Source organism: Vigna unguiculata, chromosome 8, assembly GCF_037176805.1.
Source record: "Vigna unguiculata cultivar grain cowpea cultivar isolate G323 ecotype 2 chromosome 8, ASM3717680v1, whole genome shotgun sequence".
NCBI lineage: Eukaryota > Viridiplantae > Streptophyta > Magnoliopsida > Fabales > Fabaceae > Vigna > Vigna unguiculata.
In genome coordinates, this window is record NC_140799.1 from 3,975,736 (window position 1) to 4,002,352 (window position 26,617).

Sequence of the window (26,617 nt, forward strand, 5' to 3'; positions counted from 1 at the left end):
CGTTAAACATATAATTTATATGTCAAACTCTATATAGTACGCCGGACTATAAGAAATCTGACACAAATCAATTTCACTTATTTATAAAATTATCACCACGTATTCTTTTTTCTTGCATTTCTTCACAGTTGAACGTAAATTAGGTTACGTAAATAACTATTTTTATGTTCTCACCTATATGCTAACATAGTCACAGTTCTACATAAGAATCTCTTGTACAATTTATTATTTTATGCGTCTGTCACATTTATGCGAGAGGCACTGAAATTGTTATTACACAATTTTTACTTTATTTCCATTCTGATATATAATTTTCATATATATTTCATTATTAAATCCCAAACTTTAAAATAATAATTCTTTAAAACAATTTACATAAATAGATTTTAATATCTTAAGAAATACACTATAGAAAAACATTTTCACTCTCTATTTTACATTGAATGGCAATACATCACACTCTTACGTAGTTTCTAATGTTTAAGTTTCTTAAAGTTAATTATGTTTAACATGATACATTTTTAATAGCTTTCTAAAATTTAGGCTTAGGTTGATTATAGGACTGAAATGAATTTTTGTCATATAATTTAAAAGAAGAAACAAAAAATGACATTACAAGACAATTCTTAAATCATAATCAATTTTAGTGACAAAAAATTGTTAGTCACTATAGTAACCAATGTAGTTACCAATTTACAAAATAAAAAATATTGGTTATTAAAACAGTCATTATTATAAATAAAAAATTATAATTGGTCGATAAATTAATCATAATTAAAAACTAATTTAGAAACTAATTCTTTTGGTAGTCAAAATCTTGGTAGTTAATGTTTAATAACTAGTTTATAAACTAATTTATTTGGTAGTCAAATACTTAGTAACAAATTTAGAGACCAAGTATAATTTTTTATTCACAATTATAACTATTTTAGTAACTAATAATTTTTTGTTTTGTAAATTTATATCTAAATTGATCATTGCACTGACTAACAATTTTTTGTCACTAAAATTAATTGTTAATGAAGAATTTTCTTGTAGTATATTAAATTGTAATAATGTACGTAATATTTAAAGATCATATATAAAGTAATTATTAATAATATAAATTAGAATTATTCATATAACTATATCATCGATAATTGTTTTCCTCATAAAAACTGTAGCTTTAACTATTATTTTTATTTGTTTATTAATTTTCTGTAACAGTTTTCTTTTTCTCGTTTCTTAATTACTTAAATGTCACATAAGCTACCTCAAGAACCTTAAATGACACAGAAACATTTTCTTGTTATTGCTTCTGATAAACATCGTGATTTGTGCAACGAAATTGATTCTATTAATTCTAGCCATGCACTTTCGACTTAATCAGTGTCATCAAATGTGACCTTCACATAACAAAAAAAAGACTATAGGATGAACAAAGAAAAGTTTCTTCTAACAATACAAACATAAACATGAAAACATGAAAGAGATTCATAATTTAATATTTTCCTCCTCACATGTGTTATTGATTCTTTCTTCAGAGGATTTGTGTACAGAGAAAGCATCATCAGGATTATCAGCATTAACGTAAGAAGATGAATGACTAGAAATTGAGGAAGAGGTAGGTTTTCTAGGATGATATGCTGAGATTTTCTTCCCTTTCTCCTCATAGATCACAACATCATCTTCTTCATCAGGAACACACTTTCCACCAAGTATAATCGTTTTCATCCACACAGAATCATCTCTCTTCAATTTCTCTGTCGTCTTCACACACACAGAAGAATCATCATCATCTGTTTCCACCTTCGAATTCATCAACACAACCTCGTCATGATCCACTTTCACCTTCTCTTTTGTCTTCACCAACACACCCTCTTCACTTTTCAATGCCGCTTTCTTCGATCCACCCTCCTGATCCCAATTTCTCGCCACTGAAAAACTCCTCGGCACCATCCTCCTGCTCAGATTAAACGACAACCTTCGTTCAGAAGTTGCTCTTTTCACAAAGTTAGGGTTCACTTGAGGGTGCTGCTGCAGTGCTGGGGGAAGAGGTAACACCTTTACCATCATCTCATTGTTTTGTGTTTGTGGTTGTGCTCCATCTGATGTACTAGGTTGTTCGTGTTCTGATGAGGTTGTCGGTGGAGTGGTAGATTCGTTCAAAATATTTTGCTCTTCGGAGATTGAGGGAGGTGGTGATGTTTTTTTTCGAACAATGCACAAAGCTGTGATTATAGTAATGCTTGTGGCCAATCCAGCCATGAAGAATGAAACATAAAGAAATGGATCTATGAGAGTGATGTTATTCTCATTAGGGACTATTCTTCCCATAACTTTGGAATTTGATCTCAGATTTCTTCTACCAGTGTAGATCACTATGATCTATGCTCTTATACTCTCTTTTTCCATCATCATCATAATAATAATAATCATAATAATAATAATAATAATAATTATTATTATTGTAATGATTTTGCTTCTTTCCAAATGTTCTGGGAACTACTGTGATACACAGAAATAGAATTCATGAAAATGAAATGTGTTGCAACTTTGTTTTCCATTGGCCTAGTTGAGGAAAACCGAATACGATTGCTTGAATATAGGAACTGAGGGGAAAGAAATGAAAATGAAAACACAAAGACTAAACATAGAAAGCCTCTTTCATTGGTTTAGGTTTAATCTAATTTCTATTAATTAACATTCCAAATAAAATTAAACTCTTTGTATTATTCTTATGTGTCATTCACAACTTGCATTTTTTATTTTTTTGTTGGCACTTTATGTAAATAATATTCCCGAATTATATATATAATTACTTTTCTTGTTTAGGAAATTTTTAAACTATGTTGCTTTATTCTTAAGTAGATTTTAATCAATAACTAATTAAGTTAATTTTTCGATTAATATAAATAAGATTAGTGATAAAAAGAAGTCAGTTTTTTTTTTTTTAAAAAAAAAAAGAGTTAAATAGAAAAGATGATGTTTCGCACTCTTGCATTTTTTTGTATAAGTCAACATTCCAATGCTTTTGAAAAGTTGCAAATACTACAAAACGTTCCTCCATAGTTGACAAAAATAAAGTTTAGATTACGTCATGGTTATGTTTAAGTTTTTAATAAAATAATGGCGTTCATATATATTTACTAATTCAAAATAATTTGACTTCTTTATACTAATACTTTTTTTTTTTCCTTTCCGTCTTCTATCTATCTTTCCTATTAAACACAAATTTGTCTCTTCTTCATTTTCACTTGCATTGTGCATGCAATACATGCTCTTTTTTTCATATTAATTATAATTCTTTACTTTCTTAGTTTCTTCAAGATTTTGTTTCAATTTCAACAAAGGATAGTAAGGTTTAATGTTTCTTTGGCTTATCATGTGAATATTGATAATTAATTGCTTTCTGTAACTCTTCGTTAGGCCAAAGACTTACTCTCACTTTTGTTCTTGTACTTAAAAAATTTAGAGAACTTCTTCACTACTAAATTTAGATTTTCACATTGTCCATATCTTTTTATTCTATACATTTCTCAATTTTGTTGGCATCAACTTTAAGTTATGTTATTTTTCTTTTCTTATTCTTCTTCTTCCTTTAATCTTCCTAATTCTAGTTCACGCTTTCTCAACTTACCAAACAATGTGGTCATGTCCATCACATAGAGATCTCTTTACTTAAAAATAACAATTACTTTTTGTTGTCATGACCTATTCAAGTTTTTTAGAATTTTGATATTGAATTCTTCTTTATCAAAAGTCTTTCTAAAAGCAAAAAAGTAATTTATTATATGACTTAACCCATTTTTAACATCATAAATGTTTAATCCTTATAGCATCCTAAACATCTCATATTCATGTATGATTATATTGTTCCTTCTTTGTTAGATTCTTCACCCCTTTCAAGAGTGACTTCAAACATTTCTTTAACTGAAGAGCATGTTGAAACTCCATAAAATTCAAAAAGAGTTAAAAGCAAAAATATAGTATCTTTAACTCTTACATCATAATGTGCCCTTTTGGTTTCATGAATCCATAAAGAAAACTCTATAGAAACTACAAATTTTTCAACAACTTTAGTTGGTTCAAAGGACAACAATTGCATCCCAAACTCCCTTATTAACATATCCAAAAAAATAATCATCTATTTCTCCAAAAAAGATAACTTTAACGAGTGAAAATAGAATATTTGTTTATGGATGCATCATCAGCAAAATGTTTGTGAATAAATAGCATTTTGGATCAAAATTGAATAACTTTCAATAATACGCTCTATATATCAATTGTTGGATTGAACATTAAACAAAAAGTTATAATTGATAGTTATAATCATGAAACAACTTCATAAGATTCCAGTATCAAAATTTACTTGTGACTTGACCTACAAAAGCAAAGTCTCTCATCATCCATATTAAACCCATCACACAATCTTGTATAAGAGCGAGTTAGTTTGAGTTAAATTATATCAGTATAAAATATTTAAGGGTACCAAATTACATTTTTTTTATATATAAACTATTTTTTCTAATAAAATAAAAAACTTTCATTTCCTTTGTTTAAATTATTTTCACATAGTGACACTAACACAAAAAAGGCCTTTAACGTTACCCCAATAACGTCTGCCTAAGAAAAGTCCAACGTTAAAAATGTGCGGTGGCATTTTTGTAAATAACGAGACATTTTTAACGTCTGACGTGGAGCGGGCAGACGTTACTTAACGTCTGTTAAAAAATACCCCGACGTCACTCAAAAAAGGACGTCGGACCAGAGCGCGCCAGACGTCCCTTGACGTCGGACCAGAGCGCGCCAGACGTCCCTTGACGTCGGACCAGAGCGCGCCAGACGTCCCTTTACGTCGGACCCTCCCACCCCCGACGTCACTTAACGTCGGACATAACACCCCCGACGTTAAGTTTCAGTTTATCTCTGCGCGAAACGCAGAAACCCTCGCGCTGTTCATCGTTTACGCGAGATTCTCGCCGACGACGCCATTTCCGACTCCCTCCAGGTGAGTTTCGAAAGGTTTTCGCCATCAAACTTGTTGGGGTTTGATTATGGGTTGATTTTACGCGTTTTGAACCGATTATTTTCCGTTTTCATCTTCATTTGCAGCGTTTTGAGATTCGTCTCACTTGCTCTTCGTTCCCATTTGGCCAGCAGTGTGCGGAGACCCTAGACTTCCTCTCAAAGTTCGTCTTTCAATTAGAAGAGGTTAGTTTTTCATTGTATATATATATTTGTTCATTATATGTATAGAATTACTTGTATTAATTTATAAATGTCATTATAGTTTTAGTCTTAGACTATTTTTTTTGTTAATTTTTTTATTTTATTTAAAATTTTATAATAATATTTGTAAAATTAGGAAATAAAATTATATTTATTATTAGATATATGCATGTTTAAATAATTCTCATTGCATTTTATTTTTGAATATTATTGTTGCAATGTTATTTTATATATGTAGATTTATTATACTTATAGTATACAGTGAGCGAAACTTAGTTCCCGTTTGAGATTTAATACAAATGATTAAATTTTTAATCGTTTGTATTAAATCTTGAATTGTATTAAATCTTGAATTGTTCGATTGGACAGTTTGAAAAAATTATTTTTCATAATTTGCTACAATGTGTACATTGAGGTTTACGCATAAATTCCATAAAATTTTGATTGAGGCTAATTTGTGTTGTTCCCTTGATGCATACTTGATTGTGATCATGATTAATCACTTTCATTTCGTGTACTTCAGAGACCAATGCGAAATGCTGTCGAAATTTTGTGAAATTTATGATGTTTGACTTATTTGTGCATGTGTTAGCAAATTATGAAAAATAATTTTTTCGAATGGGTAGGGCCTCACCTTGTGAGAGTTAAAAGTTTGAGATTGATTGAGTTTTTTACGAACATAGTATGGATCGAAGCTGGATGAATGAGCGTCGCATAAGTGAAGAGTATGAAAAGGGGGTTTCTATGTTTTTGCAATATGTTCAAGAACACGCAATCTCAAGTAACGGGACATATTTTTGTCCTTGTGTTCGTTGTCTTAATCAAATACGTCATGACTTAGGAACAATGCGTGATCATCTTTGAAAAGAGGACCGGTAGAGCTAGAGTGGGAGTTAAGAGTATTTGGCCTCCATTGTCATGTCCCATTGTACATAAACCTGAATGATGCACTAGAGATCATTACAGGAGACAAGATGTTAAATATTTCAGTCATACAACTATGGTTCATGTAAGATTTTTTTTATTGTATTTCATATTAAAGCAAGGAATTGGTACCTTTTAATATTATACCTAACTATCTTCTTGTAGGTACATGGACAAAGTCATTGTGGACCAAGGTCGATCTTCCGTCTATGGATTCATTGAACCTCAAACAATTCAACCTTCGGGAAACTCACCTGACCAAATCAAACTTTATTTGCAAACATGAATGGTTGAGTCAAATAGAGAGATCTACTTTGCACCATACATTGATTCGTAAGTGTTTTTGCTAATAATATTTTGTGAAGTATTATTAATTATTTTGGCTAAGTACTTGTGATTGATGGTAGGTATCATTGGCAACTTTGTCTCATCATTCCAAGACAATGCCTAGTTGTTGTTATTTATATTAGTTTAGAATATATGTTGAAACTTAAGTTCTATTATATATAACTGTAACTCCAGAATTGTGCTGAAAGTATTATGAAATTGTTCTGGGAATTTTCTGATTTTCAGGTGTATGGATGTTGTAAAAATAGTCAATTTTTTTTTAAAAAAATGGAGCAGTTTAACGTCTGTTAGAGCCCGTCAGACGTTATTTAACGTCTGACCGTACCAGGGCCGACGTTATTTAACGTCTGACCGTACCAGGGCCGACGTTATTTAACGTCTGACGGACTTTGACAGACGTTAAACTGCTCAGGTTTTTTCCTCATTTTAGCGCGAAAATTGACGTCTGGATAACGTCGGACTATTAAAAGACCGACATCAAGTGACGTCTGCTCTTTTTTCCGACGTTATTTTGACGTCTCCCGATACGACGTCGGTGTTTGGGCAGACGTCAAAGGTCAAAAATCTCGGACGTTAAAAGGCTTTTTTGTGTTAGTGTGATTCACATACTTTTCAATTTTTAATTTTTCTAATTCATTGAATTCAATGGATTCTAATTTATCTTCCAATTCAAGATACATCCATAAAATTTTTACAAATTTTATCATATGAAGTAGAAAACACAAAAATCCTTGAATTTCATAATTTAAAGTTATATTAATTTGAGAGAAAATATGATTAGTGTGTTAATCTCATAAGAGAATACCAAAATCATAATTAAAGTTAATACTAATTTGAAAGGAACATTGTGATAGGAGAATCATAAATCTAACATACTTAAATTATAATAGGATACTAATCTTGATTAATGAGAGATATTGTGATAATGTGTTTCTCAATATCTCTATTCTCCAAGCTCTGTATGTCGATTTATCTTTTATTTATTTTTTTATTCTGATCATCACACTTTCTTGATGATTTACTGAGAAAGAATCTTATGCTCAGAGACAAAACTATAATCTCTTTTATTAACTAATATCCATCAAATTAATTTTTATTTTATATTTTAAACAATAAAGATATATAAATAAATAATATATAAATAAAATAATAAGAAATTATTTTAAATTTACTATAAATAATATAACAATATATAAATATAATTTTAAAATAAATAAATATACATATAAAAAGTAAAATTAAAATTTTTTGGAGAAGTCGTGACTTTCCTATATCATAATTAAGTTCCGACATTGATCACATTGGATTGTGAAGTAATTTAACTCGATGAACATCATATTATAGTTAGATGATTAATAATTAATATATAAAATATTATAAAATTTATATAAAATAATAATATTATTAATTATAATAAATTACTTAAATATAACAAATTCAACAAAGAAAAAAAGTGTGAATAATTAAAAAAATGTTAATAGATTTTTAATTTACATTATTAATTATCTTCTACGATAAGAATGTTAATTTCTGTGATAATTATATTTAAAATATTATTTAAAGTTAATTTTAATTGAACAAAAATTTAAAAAAATCAATAAAAGAATAAAAATCCAATATATCTTTTTATCTATGATAAACTATTAAAATTTACTTTTCGTTGATATATTTTAACTTTTTCATTAATAATAAATTATTTATTTTGTTTTTTATCCTAGAGTGTAATTTAAAACATTATATTTCACATAAAAAAATTAATATAAAAAACAAAAGTAAAGAATTTACTACCGACAAAATAATTAAAAATATATATAAGGAAATAAAAACAAATTCCATGATTTATCAAGACCTAAACCATATTTATTTAAAAATAATATAGATTGCGGCCACAAACATTGTAACTTTATTGAAATCATGAAACAAATACCATGGGTTTTAAATAGCACCAACCATCAATTTTAAAATTTTATACTAATACAATATCCATCACATCATTGAACAATCGCAAGATTATTCAGCTTAAAAAAAATTCTAATCTCTTACCTATACTAATTGCCACTAGAATTAATTCTTTTCATTTTAATTTTTATATATCATTATTTAAACGAATTATCTATATTTACTACTTTAAAATATATATATATATATATATATATATATATATATAACTATATATAAAGGGGATTCCCTCTTTTGTGTCCACATTTCATAATTCCAACTTTACCCTTTATAATTTAATTATTTATTAAATTTTTAAAAATTAACGGTTACTTTTACAAGTTTTTATAAAATTATTTACTTATCTCCTTTTTCTTTTTTTCTCTTACTATTCATCAACAGTTATTTTTCTCTTATTTTTTCCGTACATTTTATTTTATTTTTTATAAATATACTTTTATTTTGTTTATTAAATTAATAACATTACAATATCATCAATTATTAATATAATTCAAAAAATGCGTACACACAGGCGCGATAACGCCTGTGTTTACACTAGTGTATATATATATATATATATATATATATATATATATATATATATATATATATATATATATATATAAACTATTGTATCGCTCTTTGTTATAAACAATTGTTGTCTTTCTTCATTGTTATTCCAATGGTCTTGGATTTCCCCTGAAACAAAATCATTATCATCATCTCCAACATATTCTTCAATCTAACACGGAAAGAAATGGAACAAGGTTTTCCCAAAAACATGTTCAAGAAGCTCTGTGTCTTCTGCGGCAGCAACTCCGGTAACCGCCAAGTTTTCAGTGACGCCACCATTGAACTGGCCAATGAACTGGTCAGCTTTCTCTTGCAACACTCGCTTTTTCTTCTTACCTTTCTCTATTTGTGATAAAAAACTCATCTTTTGCCATAAAGGGCATTTGGGTACGTAGTTGTCAGAAAATGTTTTTTTCTTTCTTTCTCTGATTTTTTCTTGATAACAACCTTCTGCAGGTACATTTATTGCTCTGGATTATTGGTTTCATTAAAAGATAAAACTTTGATGCATTTCTTAAAGAAAAACTCAGCACTTTTTTGCCTATCAACATTGAAACTTTTACAATCTGTACATGTCAATATAAATTACAGAAGTAAAACTTCAATTTTGATTAAAAGGTTTAAAGTTTTGTGGGGTTTTTTAAGTGTGCTTGACTTTTTGGGGCGTCACATAATGACAAAGTGTGATGTTCAAAACTTGGTATTTTTGTTTTCTAATATGTGGAGGGAATAATAGAGCTTCACTTTTGTCTTTATCTGTGTTTTGTGTTTTATTCTGGGGAATGAATTACAGGTTAAGAGGAACATTGACTTGGTGTATGGTGGGGGAAGTGTTGGGCTAATGGGCTTAATATCCCAGAGAATGTATGATGGAGGCTGTCATGTTCTTGGGTATGCTAAAGCAACATACTTTGTTTTGTAGTGTCTATCATGGATGCTCTATTCATTCATTATGCAAACCTGTTGTTATTGGTTTAATCATTTTGTCTCACTCTTTGTTTATTTGTCTTTTCCCTTATTTCCCCCCTCTCAACATATACAGGGTTATTCCAAAAGCTCTCATGCCTCTTGAGGTATTTGTGCTACTACCTGTTCAACTGTTAACTTTAATATTCTGTGTCAGATCAGATTACTTGTTTTATTTTTATGTGTACAGTTAAATTGAGCATTGGAAATGAACTGCTTCATTTTTGATATTGGTTTATGTTTGGGATTAATGTGATGATTTGAAGTCAAAGAGTCCATCTTTTTGAAAAATTAATCTGAACTGTGGAGTCAAGAAATTAGAAAAAAGTTCTTGTATTTTGGAGTCATGGGTTATTATTGTGTGCTAAGATAACTTTTCTTAGAGTCTGTTTGGTCACAAACTTAGAATGGTTTTCAGAGAGCTTCTCTGCTGAAAAAAAAAAAAAATCCTATATTTCTTGTTGAGAAGCTCTTAAAAGCAGTTCTAGCTTATATACAAATAAGCCATTAATAGCTCTTCACTTCTTTTACTTTGTATAATGACTTAGTTGTAAGTTGTAATTGGCTATTTTGACAGATATCTGGTAAACCAGTTGGTGAAGTGAGAATTGTTTCAGATATGCATGAGCGTAAAGCTGCAATGGCTCAAGAAGCTGATGCATTTATCGCTCTACCTGGTAGTTACAAGAACAGCTTTCAAATAGTTTTTAAAAAATTGATGATTTCATATTATTCATATTACTAAGGATGTTCCTTTATATACTGAAATCTACTATTTTGGTGTACTGGATTTATGTACTGAATGCATAGTAGTTACTGTTTCTTTCTTATATCTCTCCTTGACTTATAATTAGGAGGATATGGAACAATGGAAGAGCTGTTGGAGATGATAACCTGGGCTCAACTTGGAATACATAAAAAACCGGTAACCTGAATAGTATAAAATCTTTGGCATACTAATATAATCATATGTTAACTCAGTACCATCCTGCACAGGTTGGTGTACTGAATGTTGATGGCTACTACGACTCGTTGCTTGCATTATTTGACAATGGTGTTGAAGAAGGCTTCATTAAGCGTGGTGCTCGGGATATTCTCGTTGCAGCTTCATCAGCCAAAGAACTTATGATGAAATTGGAGGTCTAGGCCTAACTGTACCTTAACATGTGAAAGAAAACATCAGTAAATGTGTAGTACAAAAAATGCATTCATATTGCAAACTGATGAATGGTATATTGATATACTAAACTCGTGAGAAAAATTAATAAACATGTTTGATGGTACAGTATTGGAGTTCTGCTAAGGCTGTTGTAAAATAATCAGCTAAAGAGTTGCCATTGGATGCCTAAAATAGACCATTGACATAGAAGCTTTAACTTTCTATCTTTCCTGACTTTGGTCGGAAAATAGATTGGAGCTCATATTTTGTTCCATATTTTCATCACTTTCAAGGCATTTGGCTATGTGATCATTGACAAATTGGATTTTTCTGTTTTCAATCTACTTGTAACCATATATAGTATAAGTATCCTCTCTGGCCATATTGCAACTTTCAAACTCTTAAAAATAGCTTCTATGTAACATTGGTTTTGAAGTGCTGCATTCTTTCTTTCTTTCTTATTTTTGGCCTATTTTGTGTGAACGAAATGTTTAGACTGGTAGACTACTGTTACCATGTTGATAATGCTAAATTCACTTTTTTGCAGCAATATTCTCCTTCCCATGAACATGTAGCCCCTCATGAGAGCTGGAAGACAAGGCAATTGGGTAATTATGCAGGACAGGAGAATACAAAATGAATCTTTGATTGGTTGAAGACATTTCAGAAAACGTTTTTGATGCAACTCTTCATTACTTGAAATGTATAAAAGGGCTCCTGTGGATGGGGCCGTGTGTTTTTTGTTACTGTGCATCATTTCATTTAATGGTCAATTGAGTCACTGTGAGAAAGTCATATTTGCTTGTTACATAACACTGTTTAAAGGGTAAAAGTGCATTGAAATTGCAAATAGATGATGGCTATTTTATGGGCTAGCATGAGGCTCCACTATGCAGTGCCAAAATTTGACAATGTAGATGAATCATGGACAATCTACACTTTTTGTGAAACCTCAAGACTGTACTTCATAATTGACATTTTCTATGGTACCATAGAAGAAACTAGGGTCATTTATTTCCTGAACAGGCAACCATTATAGTTTCTTTTCTTTTAAAAGAAAAAACCACCTCTAGTTCATTTTCTTCTCTTTCTGGGCAGAAAAGTCTTCAAATTTCGACCTATTAAAATGCTAAAAGGATGCTGCTAGGATAACTATCGCATAATTTTGGTTTAACTAAACTTATATCTTTGGAGCAAAGATTTCAATGTACAAGTTTAGATTGTTAAAAAATCTATCCAGAAAAACAGTTTAGATTGATAAAATATAAATGGTGTTTCTGACTATTGCATTACTGAACTTACTGTGTTTCCTCTTCTTTGTGCTTGTCATGGTGGGCCAATTGTTTTGGCTAAAGCACAAAATTCAGTGGAGAAAGCTGTTACTTCCTAAAGGAGCACCTTTTTCCACTTATGCTTTCGTTAACCCTATAATTTAGACATGTGCAATGTTTCCAAAAAGTTTCCAAAAAAAAAAAAATACAGACTTGTTTTATGAAAATGTTTTCCTCTTTTCTTAGTTGTTCAATTTTGTAGTCAACAAATCATGAGATACAACAACATCTAGATGAATTATCACATGTTGGAAATCAGAACTTTCACTCCTTAAATTTACCTATATGAACAGTTGTTTGGAAGTAATTTGTTAGAATAAATTCTTTCCATCAGACTATTCTAACAAGTAGAAGTAACAGCAACACATTCTCCTATTGATAAACATATATTGAAAAATACATCATGTAATTTTGTTACAACATTTATTGATAAAGATACAAATTTTATAATTTCAAAAAACACAAGAATAAACTTTTCTTCATCAAAATATGTTTCAATGCAAATAAAACAAATTATGTACTCCCAACTTGGTATGCTATCCACATCACTGTCGTATACAATCCTTGAAAACAAAAGAAAAAAAATTAATGGAAGTTCATGAAAAGTTTCTACAAGGTGGCCTCAGAAGTTAACACATATTTCATCCATAATGTGGGAATCGTAAATGAATGATCACACTAAAATATCCTCTGATGAAGCAGCCACTGTACTCGTACAACACACCCTGCCCGTGTCAATCAGATTAGAAAGGAACTTAATGCTCAGACATTCTGCTAAGGATGAAGGAACATGACCCAGCACATGTCATCTCAAGCTTTTTCTTTGGAAGATGATGATAGTAAATGATTTAATGTTGCTGCTTGAATGATAGCACTTGGACTTGGTTCCCTAACCCGGGAAGAAGTGGTTCTTCTAAGGCCAAAATTCTTATCCACATTGCTTCTTCTTTGTCTCGAAGAACATGAAAGAAATCTCACTAGCCGTGTTGAACCAACAAGTAAAATCACACCCACAATAATAAGTAGCCTGCAGCACAGTGTTTCCATATGTATAAGAACATGAATATTTTCATTTTTGTTTGAGAAACATGAATTACTAGATATTAGAGTCTTAAAATAGTTTCAAATCCATTGGTAACATCAACAAAGATGAGAACCCCAGTTTCATTCTTGTTTTATGAAATGAGGAGGAAATTGATAAGAACCATTAGAGAATCACAACAAAAGCTAGTTGTAGCTGTCGGAAGGCATAAATCCCACCTCAGAATCCCATACTCCCAATGCAGGACTTATACCTTGCAATTGGATCCTAACATTGTTGTAGTTAAAGAGACTTAGTCCTTATATCTAGTCATTGAATCTCATAATACTCCAAAAGCATGAATATTATGGACTTTTTCAACCTAAAAGATCAACTTGCATACCATTCCAAAAGCATGAATACTCAGGTACTCCTGAGTTCTCTTTCCTTTGATTAGCATGCATATTTATTGTGTATAGAGAAAAAATGGAAGGTATGCATTTTCATTTGCCTTTTCCTTTGTTCTGAAAGAAAAAAGTAACCAATAAAACACAAGGCATAACATCTTATATTACCATCCAAGAAGAAGTGCGAGGCGAGCTTTCGGTTCTGAAGGAAGTCGCTCACCCAAAGCAAACATCCCAGCAAGTACACCAGTCAAAATTGATGCCACAGCTGCACATGTAGAAACTACAATAGCCCTCCCCTCCCATGCTTTAGACCTCGTGTCTGCAGGAGAAGGGAAGATAGTGATTATTTAAAGAGTTTATCATCTCTGAAATTGGCACTGTAGAACTTGGCTTGGATAAGCTCCTCAGTGGTTCGAAACAGGTTAATTTCCCTCCATGGCATGCCTCAAGGGTGTAACGGTTCTTGTGATAGTAGTATATAAAAGTGCTCTTCAGAATACCTGATAGTAAAAGCCTGTGCCACTACAACAGACACTGATCAGGATGCACAAAGGAGCCAACAGCTTGGGAAAACCTTGATCAAGGAATAGAAATCCCATCTTTGATATTACAGATGACATCCTGCATTTAGGTGTAAACAAATGTAAGAGTTATGTAAATGTTCTGTTATCTGTCATGCAAATAGCAATAGTGTTCAATAAATCTAAATTTCTAATTAAGCTTGAGTTTAGCCATAATTTCAAGTTTTTAACGATAAAAAGTTAGGTTTAGTTCAAAATAAGATGTGGAACTTAATAGGAAATAGATTTTAAACCAAACTCATCTTTCTTATATATTGTCACTTGGCCTCATCTCTAGTTGATATGGGATTTCTAACACACCCGCTAACGCCAAAGACTAGACATCTCAAGCATGAGATTAAATATTAATGGGTGGTTTGATGATGACTCGATAGCAGGTGGTACGATAAGCCGCACAAACCTCACTAAGATAGGCTCTAATACCATCTTAATAAATATACTTTAAGCTCAACTTAACCTTACAAAATTGGCCTATAAGGTGATAATTGCATCTACTTATATCTTGTTATTTGGTCTGATCTTTAGTCGATGTAAAATCTCCAACAAAATGTCAAAGCACAAAAGTGTTGGATGTTATCAATCCCTTCATAACACATATATATTATCCTTCTAACTGCGTTCCTCACTTTTCTCTCCAAAAAACATTTTTTTATCCCAAAAATGAAACTACCAAGACACACAAAAATAATAATACTAAACTCCAAACCATGTAACGCTTAATTGTTTGCATCACACAACTGTTAATTCAATTGTCAGAAGTCATCCTGGTCTTAAGCAGTTGATGTAGAAGAAAAGGGGAGAAGTATCTGAAAATGAATGGAATACACAAAAAAGAGTGAATAAGGAAACAAAAGTACCCAAACAAAATACCAGATTCCAAGCCATAGATGATTTCCTCAACGACATCATATTCCATCTGTATAACTTAAAAATGTCAAGTGATAAAAGAGCACAAAACAACATGGCTCATAAACCACCATTCGTTGGTGTTTTAGATGAAAATAAATAGGTAAATCTAAAGGCTTTTCAACATGGATAAATCATGAATACCATTTCTTGTTCTCTTCGTTGACTCTTGCATATTCGAACCCATCCATTAAGCAGTATCTGCACAACTTTTTCTAACAATTAAATTAAAAACAATGTCTCGAAGGCAGTAATACCACTTGATTGCACAGGTGATTGGTGAACTCATAATCTCATACAGATAAATCATTAAATCATATGCAAACCATTAATAAATTGCAGTGTAAAAAATAGTCTTCTAAAAATTCTATATCAGCAAAATGCACTCACATTGTATTGACTTAGCAAGGAAGTTGGTGACTATAACATGCATAGATTTCAAGAACAAAAGAGTAACTTCTACTGAAAATGACTATGAAAATTTGATTACCTCACAATCAAATAGCAATTTTACTTCAAAGACATATATAACATTATCCATTAAGGACGGCATCAGAATTCAGCATAGATGCACCAGATAGAGAGGAAAATAACATCTCGTGAAAATAAGTGGTAAAAAACAGTTTATCAAGTAATCAGATGACATTTTTCTCATACAAATAAGAATTGTGATTTTTAGAAATATATACAAGTTCATGCATGGATTATATGCGTCTTATTAAGCATGATACTTGGCATTTATACACATTAGACTCAAGGCGAAATGTATGTTTGGCATCCACACCATACATAGGCTTCCAATTAATACTAGAATACCACTATGCTTCTTTCACAGTGATTTCAAGTATTTCCTCACAACATTGTTACTATATCAAAATCAAGTGATATATGAATGCTAAATATCTGTGATCACAAAGGCACTTGACTATAAAATAAGTTGATTCATAAGACAAGGTACCTACAAACAAGATGAAAACAACAAATGCCAACGCTGGTATGCGAAAAATAGATAGAGCAACCACCTCATGCTTCTCACCTCCAGCACCAACTCCTAAACATAGAAAAGCGCAAAACATTTAACCAATTAGTATCGCATAAAAACAAAAACACATTAACACAATGACCCTGCAACACAAACTTAGATTTCTGAGCAGCCATGTAATAAGAAGGAGGAAAACTCCAGAAATTTTCAGTCCATTGCTCAGGTGCACAAGACACAGGAGTTTAATACAATAGTTCACACAAATAAATCGTACAGCAAACACTTTATTCTATGTAGATCTGAATTCTGAACTACCCCAACAGCTAAAAAAATCATCTCTCAATCAAAATGAACAGAATGAACTATAAAAAAGTTATAATTTGTTTTCCTGATTTCAGTCCACCCTTTTATTGCAAAGTTATCCCCTTCCCCTCCCATCAACCTTGCTTTTCATGGAGTTCAAATGAAGCAGATTAAGGTAAACAATAAACAAAATGCTCTATGGTAAATATAAACTTACTTTACCTATTGTGCCAAAACCTGCCAATGTAATGCCAACCCAATCAACAGCATTCATAACTTCCTTGAGATAAAAATGGGAAAAAATTGATAGAATTGCTAGTCCACAGCCAGAAACTGGTTGGATTACAGAGACCTATAACATATTTAACATAAGAAAATCACCACAACATTGCCAAAAACCTAAGCAAAACACTAGATGAGAGGATTACAAAAAGCCCTTCAAATTGAGTGTCAATTTTTTTCCTTCACCACTTACTGGAGCCAAAGACAATGCCCTTAACATCAATAATGCCCCAAATATATCCACTAGAAAACCTATCACCCAGGTTCTGTTTGAAGCATAAGACCTTATGACCTGCAAACACAAAGGAACCAATAACCAAACGTTCACCACAAGCCCACATAATCTTAAATGAAAAAAGGACAAAGAAGGTAATCTTGGTATCCATCCATTACCATTCAATCATACACATTGATGGAAAATGTTAAATTTTACACCGACAGCAAATAAACGCAGCAATAGAAACTAACAACAATTTCAAAAATTCAAAGACACCCACATGCTTCAAATGGCAATTTATTCAAAAAAAGGTGAGATCTTTTAGAGAAACCAAATCATACCAATTTAAAACACACAAAAAATGGAACTTTAGACATGCCTTGAGTTTGAAAGAAAGAGGAGGAAGAATGATAGTGCCCTTCTTCTGAAGGATCTTTCCAATGTTGTTGCCGGCGGTGGCAGCCACCGTCAATAGAATAGATTCCCACATGCCACTGTGTAAAAATCTTTCAACTTTCCTTCCTCTTTGTTGCACTGTTGCTAACTCCTTCGCGATCTGTTGGACTGTTACTATCCACTTCAAGTTTCAATTTGTTCTGTAACCTAAGCTACCAATTACACTATTTCTTGTTAATATTATTTAATATATCTATTAGTGGTTGGATTGGATTTGATAAGCTTAATATATAGAAGATGAAATTAAAAAATAATAACTTTTTCCCAATTTTGTGTTGCTCGTTAAATCACAATTTCTTTTTATCATATTTATCTCTGTTGAATAAAATTGGTAAAATTTAAGCCATCTTATAGTATAAAGTGTAAGTCTAGTTAATAAGTAATGACATATATTTTTATAGATACCTTAACAACCATTCATGGAAATTTGAGAATTAAAAATTAATAAACTTTTAAAATGAAACACTACAAAATAATTATAAACGATCAGGTTGGTGGTGAGGAGTGGTCCCATCCATTTATCTTAATTTGTTTTTAATAAATTATGATCATTATTTCCTGTTTTATAAAATTATATGATTTTAGTTTCTTATTCAGATCTTTTTATTATGAAAAATTATTGTCATACTCCTTAAACATTACATTAATCATTTTAATTGTTTGAAAAGTAAAGAATTTGCATAATGTTGTGAAATCTCAGAAATGATTGTTATAATTTACTGTATTTTCTTATTGGGGGGTGGAACTAGGAAAATGAAAAAAAAAATAGAAAATGCTAAGAATACAGCGAAAATTAAGAAGAAGAAGAATGGGGTGAAAAAAAAATATGAAAAAGAAAGTAAATGTGGGTAAAGCATTATTTTTTTGGTGAATTGAGGATCTTTTCTAACTAGACTATAATTAGCCTGTGGAAAAAATTAAGAGTTAACTCTTTTTCAAAATATTAGAATAATATATATAATATGACCCTAGTGTGATTTCTATATAATTTTTGTTTTCAATAACTACAAACTTTACTACTCAAGACTAGAGAATATAGTTAAACGAAACATATGTTTATCTATGAACAATTACATCTAAATCAAATTCATACGTACTGATCTATGTAATATATATATATATATATATATATATATATATATATATATATATATATATATATATATATATATGTAATATATATACATATATATATATATATATAATATATATATATATATATGTATATATATATATACATATTAATTATGAATAACTTATGTTGCATAACTTATTCGTAGATTTCATAATCCGTAATTAAATATTATTTACAAGACTTTTGCCTACATTTTTTTTTTCAAAAATAACTAACTTTTTTATTTACAAATTTTGAATATCACTAACGAATTTTCGTCGGAGATAATTATAACTTTTTCAATATCCAAAACTATTGTGTAGGTTTATTTTAATAGTTGACTGAAGTATTTGATTTGAGTTATGTGACTTTGTTGATTTCACACTTTTGTTTTTAAAAAATTAATGAATTACACCCACTATAACAATTTATAGTTTATACCACATTAAAATAGATAACGGCTGAATAAATGTAGCCTAAACGTATAATAAACAACATTTCATTTTTATAAATGATGTATAAATATCATGAAAGTCCGTGATTATATAATTGTTGCTTTAAACTGTGTGGGCAAAACTAGTAAAAATGTGGTTTAAAAACATAGGTAAGGTATAAAATCAACATGTAAAATTATTGTCTATTGTGAGAATTTTAAGCAACGGTTTTAAAAATATTGTCATACTAAAAACCGTTGTCTATTATCTATAGCTACACTCACCTATACCACGTCTAAAAAATTTTGGTCTAATCTTTAAACCACGGTTTTTATAATTTATATCATAATTTTATGTCGTTGTCTAAAGTGATTTTTGTTGTAGTGACCGATGTAACAAATAGTTTCTTTTTACATTTAAAATATACTTATTATGTCGATTTTTTAACTGCCATAGTTACAAGTGATATAAATTCTTTAAAATTTTTATAACATTTATACAACTATCATAAAAAATTGACTTTTTATAATGATTAGAGTTTTTATGTTATATAATGTATTATTTATATGATACTTCATATTAGATGTGTCATACAAAGTAAAAAATTTTAATATGCTTAAAGTTTTAACCATCATAGAATATGATATTTGTTATGATATTTAATGTTATGACGCTCATAGAAAGTATATATTTTTTAATTTCTTGATTATTCATTTCCCTAATCACATAATAAATCCTTGTATAGTAATCATAGTTTATGAACTCAAAATTTCAAATAAAATCTTAATGATTTATTACCATACATGATCATTTAAAATGTTATACTATATACAAAATTATTAACTTTAAAAATGCTAATGTCCTAACATGATCATTACACTAGGTACTTAAAAGAAATGATGTTCATTCCTTTTGAACCTTTTTTTTACTTCATCTTTTATTGGAGAAGGATCATTGAAAATCTACATAATAAAATATTTAATATAAAATTTACATCTAGATATTTAATATATTTGAGTTAATTGTATATGATCTCATTTGATGAGTCAATAACACTTCTGAATATGATTGTATACATGTGTCTTATCCCATAATATCTACACTTATAACTTTTCAATTAAGATAAGTACTACAAGTTAAATAGAAATAATATAATATCATTTATACATTTTAATTGAATAGTAGTAAGATGAACTACTTAGGTTTGATGCAATGATGCAATATATTGTAAGGTTTAATCACACGAAAGGTCTTTGTTTTCGTTACAAAATCTCAATTAGGTCCTCAACTTTAAAATTATCTCAATTATGTCCTATTTTTTTAAAATTTGTTCTAATTTGGTCCTTTCCGTTAGGGTATTATTGATGACGTTAACTATGTACCACGTGTCAGCTCGTGATTTTTTTTTTTTTTTTTACTTTTTTTTTCTTGAAAAAACAATTGACACGGGTCAATTACGATTTTGTCATGTGTCAGCTTGTAATTTTTTAACTTTTAAATTTAAAAAAATTGTCACGTGTCAAAATATGATTCTGTCACATGTCAATTATTTGTCAAAAATCTCGATTTGATTCCTGTGTTTGTTATTTTGTCTCAATTTAATCATAATCTCTTTTTAAACTGAAGTAATTTCATCTCTTCCAAATTGAGACCAAATTTAACTTTTATATAAATATTATAATGATATTTTTATTATAATAAATATTTTTAACCAAATTAATTTTATTTAAATTTACATTTTGCATTGAACTTTATTTAAAAAAATTGTTTTAATAATTTCTAAACAACTTACATTTGAATTTAAAAAATATCTATTATAATAAAAATATCATTATAATATTGATATAAAAGTTAAATTTGGTCTGAATTTGGAAGATTTGAAATTACTTCAGTTTAAAAAGAGATTATAATTAAATTGAGACAAAATAACAAATATAGGGACCAAATCGATATTCTTCACATAAATAATTGACACGTGACAGAATCATATTTTGACACGTGGTAGTTTTTTTTTAATTTAAAAATTATAAACATTTAAAAAATATTAGAAAAATCACAAGCTGACACGTGACAAAATCCTAATTTGACACATGTCAACTATTTTTTCAAGAAAAAAAGTAAAAAATTAAAATTAAAAATTAAAAAAATTAAAAAAAAAACATGAGCTGACACGTAGCACACACTTAACGTCGTCAATAATGCCCTAACACAAAGGACCAAATTGGAACAAATTTTAAAAAAATAGGACCCAATTGAGATAACTTTGAAGTTGAGGACCCAATTGAAATTTTGTAACGAAAACAGGGACCTTCCGTGTGATTAAACCTATATTGTAACTTCTTTCTAATATCAAAGAGATAATACTTGGGCATCTAATATCAAAGAGATAATACTTTTATAGAATGAACATAAGAGAATCACAAGAGGTTGTTGAGAAATAAATACTATCAATTTGTTAATTGTTGGAATTCCAAATGTGAGTCTAAGTTCCAAATTGAGTAAAAATGAGAAAATTGAGCATCATATAAGGATGAAAATCCATAAATTCATTGTCTTAAAGGTTTTGGATTAAAAGTGGTGTCAATCTTTTATGTGTGGGTTGAGATCAGTTTCATTAGTATTTATCTCTTTGGTGATTTTCTCTCGAAAGACCTGACACTAATGACCCCTACAACTTAAAATAATATTACAAACAAACAATATTTTATTTTACATAAATGTAACTTTTATTTACATGATTAGCATGATTAGCATGATTTTTAAAATAAGTCAGAATTCTGACATTTATTTTTGTATAAATTATCTTTCAAATTAGTCTGAATTTTATTTTCGGGAAATCGAATTCTGATTTGGGTTTTCTTATTATTATTTTTAATAATAGAAGGATAAAAGAAAAAAAATATTATATATAAAAATTATACTAAGTTAATTTAGTAATATTGTAAAATGCATAATTACTTTGTGAAATAAATTAATTTAATTATTATTTTGTTGTTAAAGGTTTATTAATTAGGCATTGATGACTTATAGTTAAAATTTGATGTTAAAATTTATTGTGTGAAGTTTTAAATAATTAATTTTGTTTTAAATAATTATTATTATTTTGATTTATCATACGGGAATAAAAATTAAGAATTGAAAAATGTATAAGAATGATCAATATAATTCATAAAAGAAAATATGTTTTATATATATTTTTCCTTTTAAGTAATTAATTGAAATATATATATATATATATATATATATATATATATATATACTTTTTATTAAATTCTTTGTGTTTGGTTTATTTTTTTGTAATATATTTGCAGCTTTAAAGAATATTAAAGAATATGTAGTAATGAAATTGAAGAAGTTTAAGTGAATAGAAAATATATTTAGTGAATGAAACTCGTTATATCTAACATAGTTGATATAATTCAAATTAAAATGAAACTGAAAAATTACATAAATGGATGTCTAAATTTGGATGTATCCAATAATTGATATAATTGACGTCAAATTATTATTTTTTATTTTATTTTTAAAAATAATTGAATTCTACAATTTATACAACAATAAACAAAATTATACAATGCTTATTTAAGCCAATAATTCCAATTAAATATCCTTTCCTTTAACAACAATTTTTCAATCAATTATTTATTCTTTCATTTTCAAAATACAATTTTTAATAATCTATAAATTACATATCAAATAATAAGAAACTTAATTTATTTAAAAATATAATGATACATTTTTTGATATTTAATTATTTCAAAAAGTTAAATCAACTAATACATTATCAATTAATACATTAACAATTATTAAATTAACTTATTATAATTCTTACATTTAACCTTTTTTCATTCTCTTATAAATAATTAAAACTAAACAAAAAATAATAATTTTTTTCTTTTTTCCTTCTATTTTAAAATAACGAAAGCTAAAAAAAATCAGCTCAGAATTCGATTACTCAGCAACCGAATTCTGACTAGTTTTAAAATCAATTTATGAAAAAATAAAGGTTAGAATTTGACCCTAAAAATCGAATTCTGGCCTATTTAAAAACCATGCTAGTCATATAAAAGAAGACACAGTATACTATATGGAAAATATATATATATATATAAAAAAAAAAAAAAAAAACCTGTGCTACTTTCGAAAAAAAATCCATGTCCGTATAGGTTAAGTTCTGATAATTGTTTTCATTATACCAAGTGGCTAAAAAGTACTCGGATGTGGTTGCAAATGAAAATATGATTTATTTTTTTATTTCAATTATATTATTAACAATAATTTTTAATTATTGTAAATTTGAAAAAAATATTAAATTCATATATCTTTTAATATAAAATTTGAGAACTAATTTGTCCACTCAACAAAACTAAATTTCGTGAAAAAGGACAATTACAAACGATTTTTTTTTCACCATAAAAGTTTGAAATGGTTAGAAATATGAAATTGGTGATATATATATATATATATATATATATATATATATAATTTTTAAGTATAATAAAAAAAATTAAAATATCAGTACAATGATTTTAATTTTGTTAATTTTATTTGAATTTCAATAATAATTAAATATGTATTTGAATTTTTTTTTTATTAATTTACGATCTTTAATCATTTCATTAAAAGTAACATTAAATTTTTGTAATAAGCACATGATAATTACTAAATACTAAATACATATTTAATTTTATTAACTATTAATACGAATTAAACCTATACTCAAATAAACTATCATGTTAGAAATTTTCTAAACATATCTTCTTCTTTTCATATTAGAGGCTAGAACAATGAGAGATCTGAAAGCAGTGGTCAACAGTTCAATGTTGACTATAAACTGTTCATTTTTTTCTGCACCACATGTTAGAAGCAAATAAAACAAACAATGTTCTTGCTAGATATCATGTAATTCGGCTAATCACATACGATCCAGATAAACACCAAACTTCATTTTTAATTTTGAATCAATGTTACAGAAACATGTCCTTGAATTATAGTACAGGTCCTGTGTGTTCTTATATTAAGCTATGAACAAATTCTTAAAACAGTGTTTGTAATTTAATAAAGTAAAAGGATTAGACGATATATATATATATATATATATATATATATATATATATATATATATATATATATATATATATATATATATATATATGTATGTATGTGTGTGTTAAACTGGTATTCAAGAACACTTCATGAATTTAACAACAGAACACTTTATGAATCCATTAGACTGGTATTAAAGAAATGAAAAACAAGAATAGAGAAGATGACTGAATGAAAAAGAAGGTAATAATTAACATGAACTTTAATTATAAACAAACTGAAGCCTGATTAATGTGATGAATAATGATAAATAACCCATAATTCTGGTAAATGATGAACAGAAAACTCAGATAACAGAAAATAGAAGAAACAAGTGATGATAATGAATCAGCAGCATCCATAAACCACTTGCCAGTACCTATCTTTGAGCCACCTAAAGCTCTTGCTGAAAGAGCCTTTCACTTTCCCTTCCACAGAGTACATTTTGTAGGTTGCAACCCTCTTCTTCCTCTGAAACTCAGGATCAGAAAGGCTCCAAGGTTTGGAAATGGAGGTCCTTGACATGCTTTTTCCTTTCTTCATCTTCAACTCCTTCTTGTTTGAAACCGTTTCAGCTTGTGGATAGGAAAGAGACCTTGATCTTGATGTGTTGTAGTTCAAATCTTCCATGGAAATTCACCAGGGAGGAAGAACAATACTGGGTTCTCTCTCTCTCTCACTCTTAAAGCTCACACCTTTCTTATCATAATTTCAGGGAAAGTGAGTGACACTGTGGGGTTCTCCAACAACCCCATATGACCTATGTTCTATCATTAAGGTTGGACCTTGGTTGGCATTGTTTCACTTTGCTGTCTTTTTTTTTTTCTTTTTTTTCGAGGTGTTAAATATGTTTTTGGTGTCTTAATTTTTAGTAAATTTTGAAATTAGTTTATTTCGAAACTTTAGACTAATTTAGTCCTTATGTGGATTTAGTAAGCATTTTAAGATTGTATTTGAATTGTTTATATTGTTTGACATATTTTTGTTTTAATATTAAGTCAAATACTATTATGAGACGTGCTTGAAATGTCAAATAAACTTAACAAAATTTTATTAAAATAACTAAATTTACGTATTTCAAAAAATGAATGACTAAATCAATTCAAAATTTTAAAATAAACTAATTCCAAAATTTACTAAAAGTTAAGGACTAATAACATATTTAACCCATTTAAAACAATTACACAATACTTTCATTATATATGCATAACTTATCCGACTATAATATATGCTCTGTATATAATTCATTCATTTTTCTATATTCAATACTTATAAATTAATTAATTATCTTAATAGGATTTTTTTTTCTTTCTAATTATGCTAACATATCCAACTAAGATTGTTCTATTGTTCATTCATTTTTCAATATTCCATACTTATTAATCATCTTTAATGGTTTTTTTTTTCTTTTTAATTATGAATCTGTCAACTTCTTTTTAGATTAAATAATAATACCTTTAATTGAGACAGAAGATGATGATACACAACTTATTTTATCAAACATCTATGTGACTTTATCTGTTATATTATTACCTTTTAACTTTTTATTCTTCTTTAATGACTTCTAATAAGGATGTTTAATCAGATATGAGACTGCATTATCTTTCCAAATAAAAAATAGAACAAAGAATTTGACTAAAAAAAATCAAATTACAAATACTTCAACAATTTATAAACTTTTAAGAATAAAATTTAAATTTAACTCAATTTTATAATTGTAAAATAAGATTTTGCATGTATGTATTATAATTTTATTATATATATATATATATATATATATATATATATATACTTATTTATTGGATTTTTTTCAACATGTTTGTTTTGTTTTGGTGATTAAAATGTATAATTTACTTAAAATACATTTTAGTATATCCTTATTTTTCTCAGTCACGTAACAAAATAAATTTAAAATCATATCAGCACCCATTTCAAATATAGTAATAAGGGTTTTTTTTTTTATACTGATAATGTATAAAAAAAAAAATTCTTTCGATTAATGTGTAATCATGCGACAGAGGTCTTTGATGTTTTTTTATTGAAAGTGCTCAAATAAATTATTTATATTTATTTGTTATTAATAAAATAACAATTTCTTAAATTTAAACAGTACTAAACATGGTATATAAGTGATCATATCATATGGCGTGTTTAGTGGGAATCATTAGTGTCCACTGAAAAATGAATAAATAAATAAATAAAATTTTTGGAACATTTTGTTTTTGACTTGGACAAAAGATTCCTGTAAGATAATTTGTCTGCAACGAAGTTTGCACACATCAGACAATTGAGATCAATACAAAGTGAAAATCACTTTTTTTTTCATAGCAAAATTTCAACTTCATGCATGAATTTTTCAAAAGTTGGTATATAAAA

General features: G+C 28.4%; 3 protein-coding genes and 1 long non-coding RNA gene across 19 annotated transcripts; 2 read left to right on the forward strand and 2 right to left on the reverse strand.

Moving 5' to 3' along the window:
* The first annotated feature begins 4,807 nt into the window (after nucleotides 1-4,807).
* LOC114185649 (uncharacterized) lies at nucleotides 4,808-6,675 on the forward strand. The gene is made up of 3 exons (XR_014984006.1): nucleotides 4,808-5,193; nucleotides 6,053-6,220; nucleotides 6,301-6,675. It is a non-coding gene; the product is annotated as an uncharacterized LOC114185649 (long non-coding RNA).
* Nucleotides 6,676-9,077: 2,402 nt separating this feature from the next.
* Nucleotides 9,078-12,138, forward strand: LOC114194490 (cytokinin riboside 5'-monophosphate phosphoribohydrolase LOG8-like). The gene is made up of 7 exons (XM_028084750.2): nucleotides 9,078-9,292; nucleotides 9,788-9,885; nucleotides 10,037-10,067; nucleotides 10,538-10,637; nucleotides 10,815-10,885; nucleotides 10,957-11,100; nucleotides 11,667-12,138. Exons 1-7 carry the CDS (start codon nucleotides 9,179-9,181, stop codon nucleotides 11,757-11,759), a joined length of 651 nt encoding a protein of 216 aa, XP_027940551.1. The 5' UTR covers nucleotides 9,078-9,178; the 3' UTR covers nucleotides 11,760-12,138.
* Nucleotides 12,139-12,804: 666 nt separating this feature from the next.
* Nucleotides 12,805-17,784, reverse strand: LOC114194489 (putative magnesium transporter NIPA9). Of its 16 annotated transcripts, none has more exons than XM_085665558.1 (9): nucleotides 17,532-17,779; nucleotides 17,129-17,227; nucleotides 16,876-17,005; nucleotides 16,327-16,419; nucleotides 15,513-15,583; nucleotides 15,320-15,378; nucleotides 14,382-14,502; nucleotides 14,047-14,200; nucleotides 12,805-13,477 (listed from the first exon to the last, which is right to left on the reverse strand). In XM_085665558.1, exons 1-8 carry the CDS (start codon nucleotides 17,640-17,642, stop codon nucleotides 14,162-14,164), a joined length of 723 nt encoding a protein of 240 aa, XP_085521684.1. In that variant the 5' UTR covers nucleotides 17,643-17,779; the 3' UTR covers nucleotides 12,805-13,477; nucleotides 14,047-14,161. The 16 variants fall into 16 exon arrangements, with proteins under 16 accessions (XP_085521684.1, XP_027940546.2, XP_027940544.2 ...); XM_028084745.2 differs by having other exon boundaries at nucleotides 15,513-15,569; nucleotides 16,331-16,419; nucleotides 17,532-17,777; XM_028084743.2 differs by having other exon boundaries at nucleotides 17,532-17,777.
* A 6,646-nt stretch (nucleotides 17,785-24,430) lies between these two features.
* On the reverse strand, nucleotides 24,431-25,009 carry LOC146884033 (uncharacterized). Its single transcript, XM_085665571.1, has one exon. It carries the CDS (start codon nucleotides 24,869-24,871, stop codon nucleotides 24,590-24,592), a length of 282 nt encoding a protein of 93 aa, XP_085521697.1. The 5' UTR covers nucleotides 24,872-25,009; the 3' UTR covers nucleotides 24,431-24,589.
* Nucleotides 25,010-26,617: the final 1,608 nt, after the last annotated feature.

Excerpts from the sequence above, each read along its gene's own strand:
- LOC114194490 (XM_028084750.2), top strand. The coding sequence starts at position 9,179 with ATGGAACAAGGTTTTCCCAAAAACATGTTCAAGAAGCTCTGTGTCTTC. Across the intron at positions 9,293-9,787 it reads TTGAACTGGCCAATGAACTG|GTTAAGAGGAACATTGACTT; the intron begins GTCAGCTTTCTC and ends AATGAATTACAG. Across the intron at positions 10,886-10,956 it reads TTGGAATACATAAAAAACCG|GTTGGTGTACTGAATGTTGA; the intron begins GTAACCTGAATA and ends CATCCTGCACAG.
- LOC114194489 (XM_085665558.1), bottom strand. The coding sequence starts at position 17,642 with ATGTGGGAATCTATTCTATTGACGGTGGCTGCCACCGCCGGCAACAAC. Across the intron at positions 17,228-17,531 it reads CTCTTTCTTTCAAACTCAAG|GTCATAAGGTCTTATGCTTC; the intron begins GCATGTCTAAAG and ends TTGTGTTTGCAG. Across the intron at positions 15,584-16,326 it reads TGTTTTCATCTTGTTTGTAG|AAAAAGTTGTGCAGATACTG; the intron begins GTACCTTGTCTT and ends TTTAATTGTTAG.
- LOC146884033 (XM_085665571.1), bottom strand. The coding sequence starts at position 24,871 with ATGGAAGATTTGAACTACAACACATCAAGATCAAGGTCTCTTTCCTAT.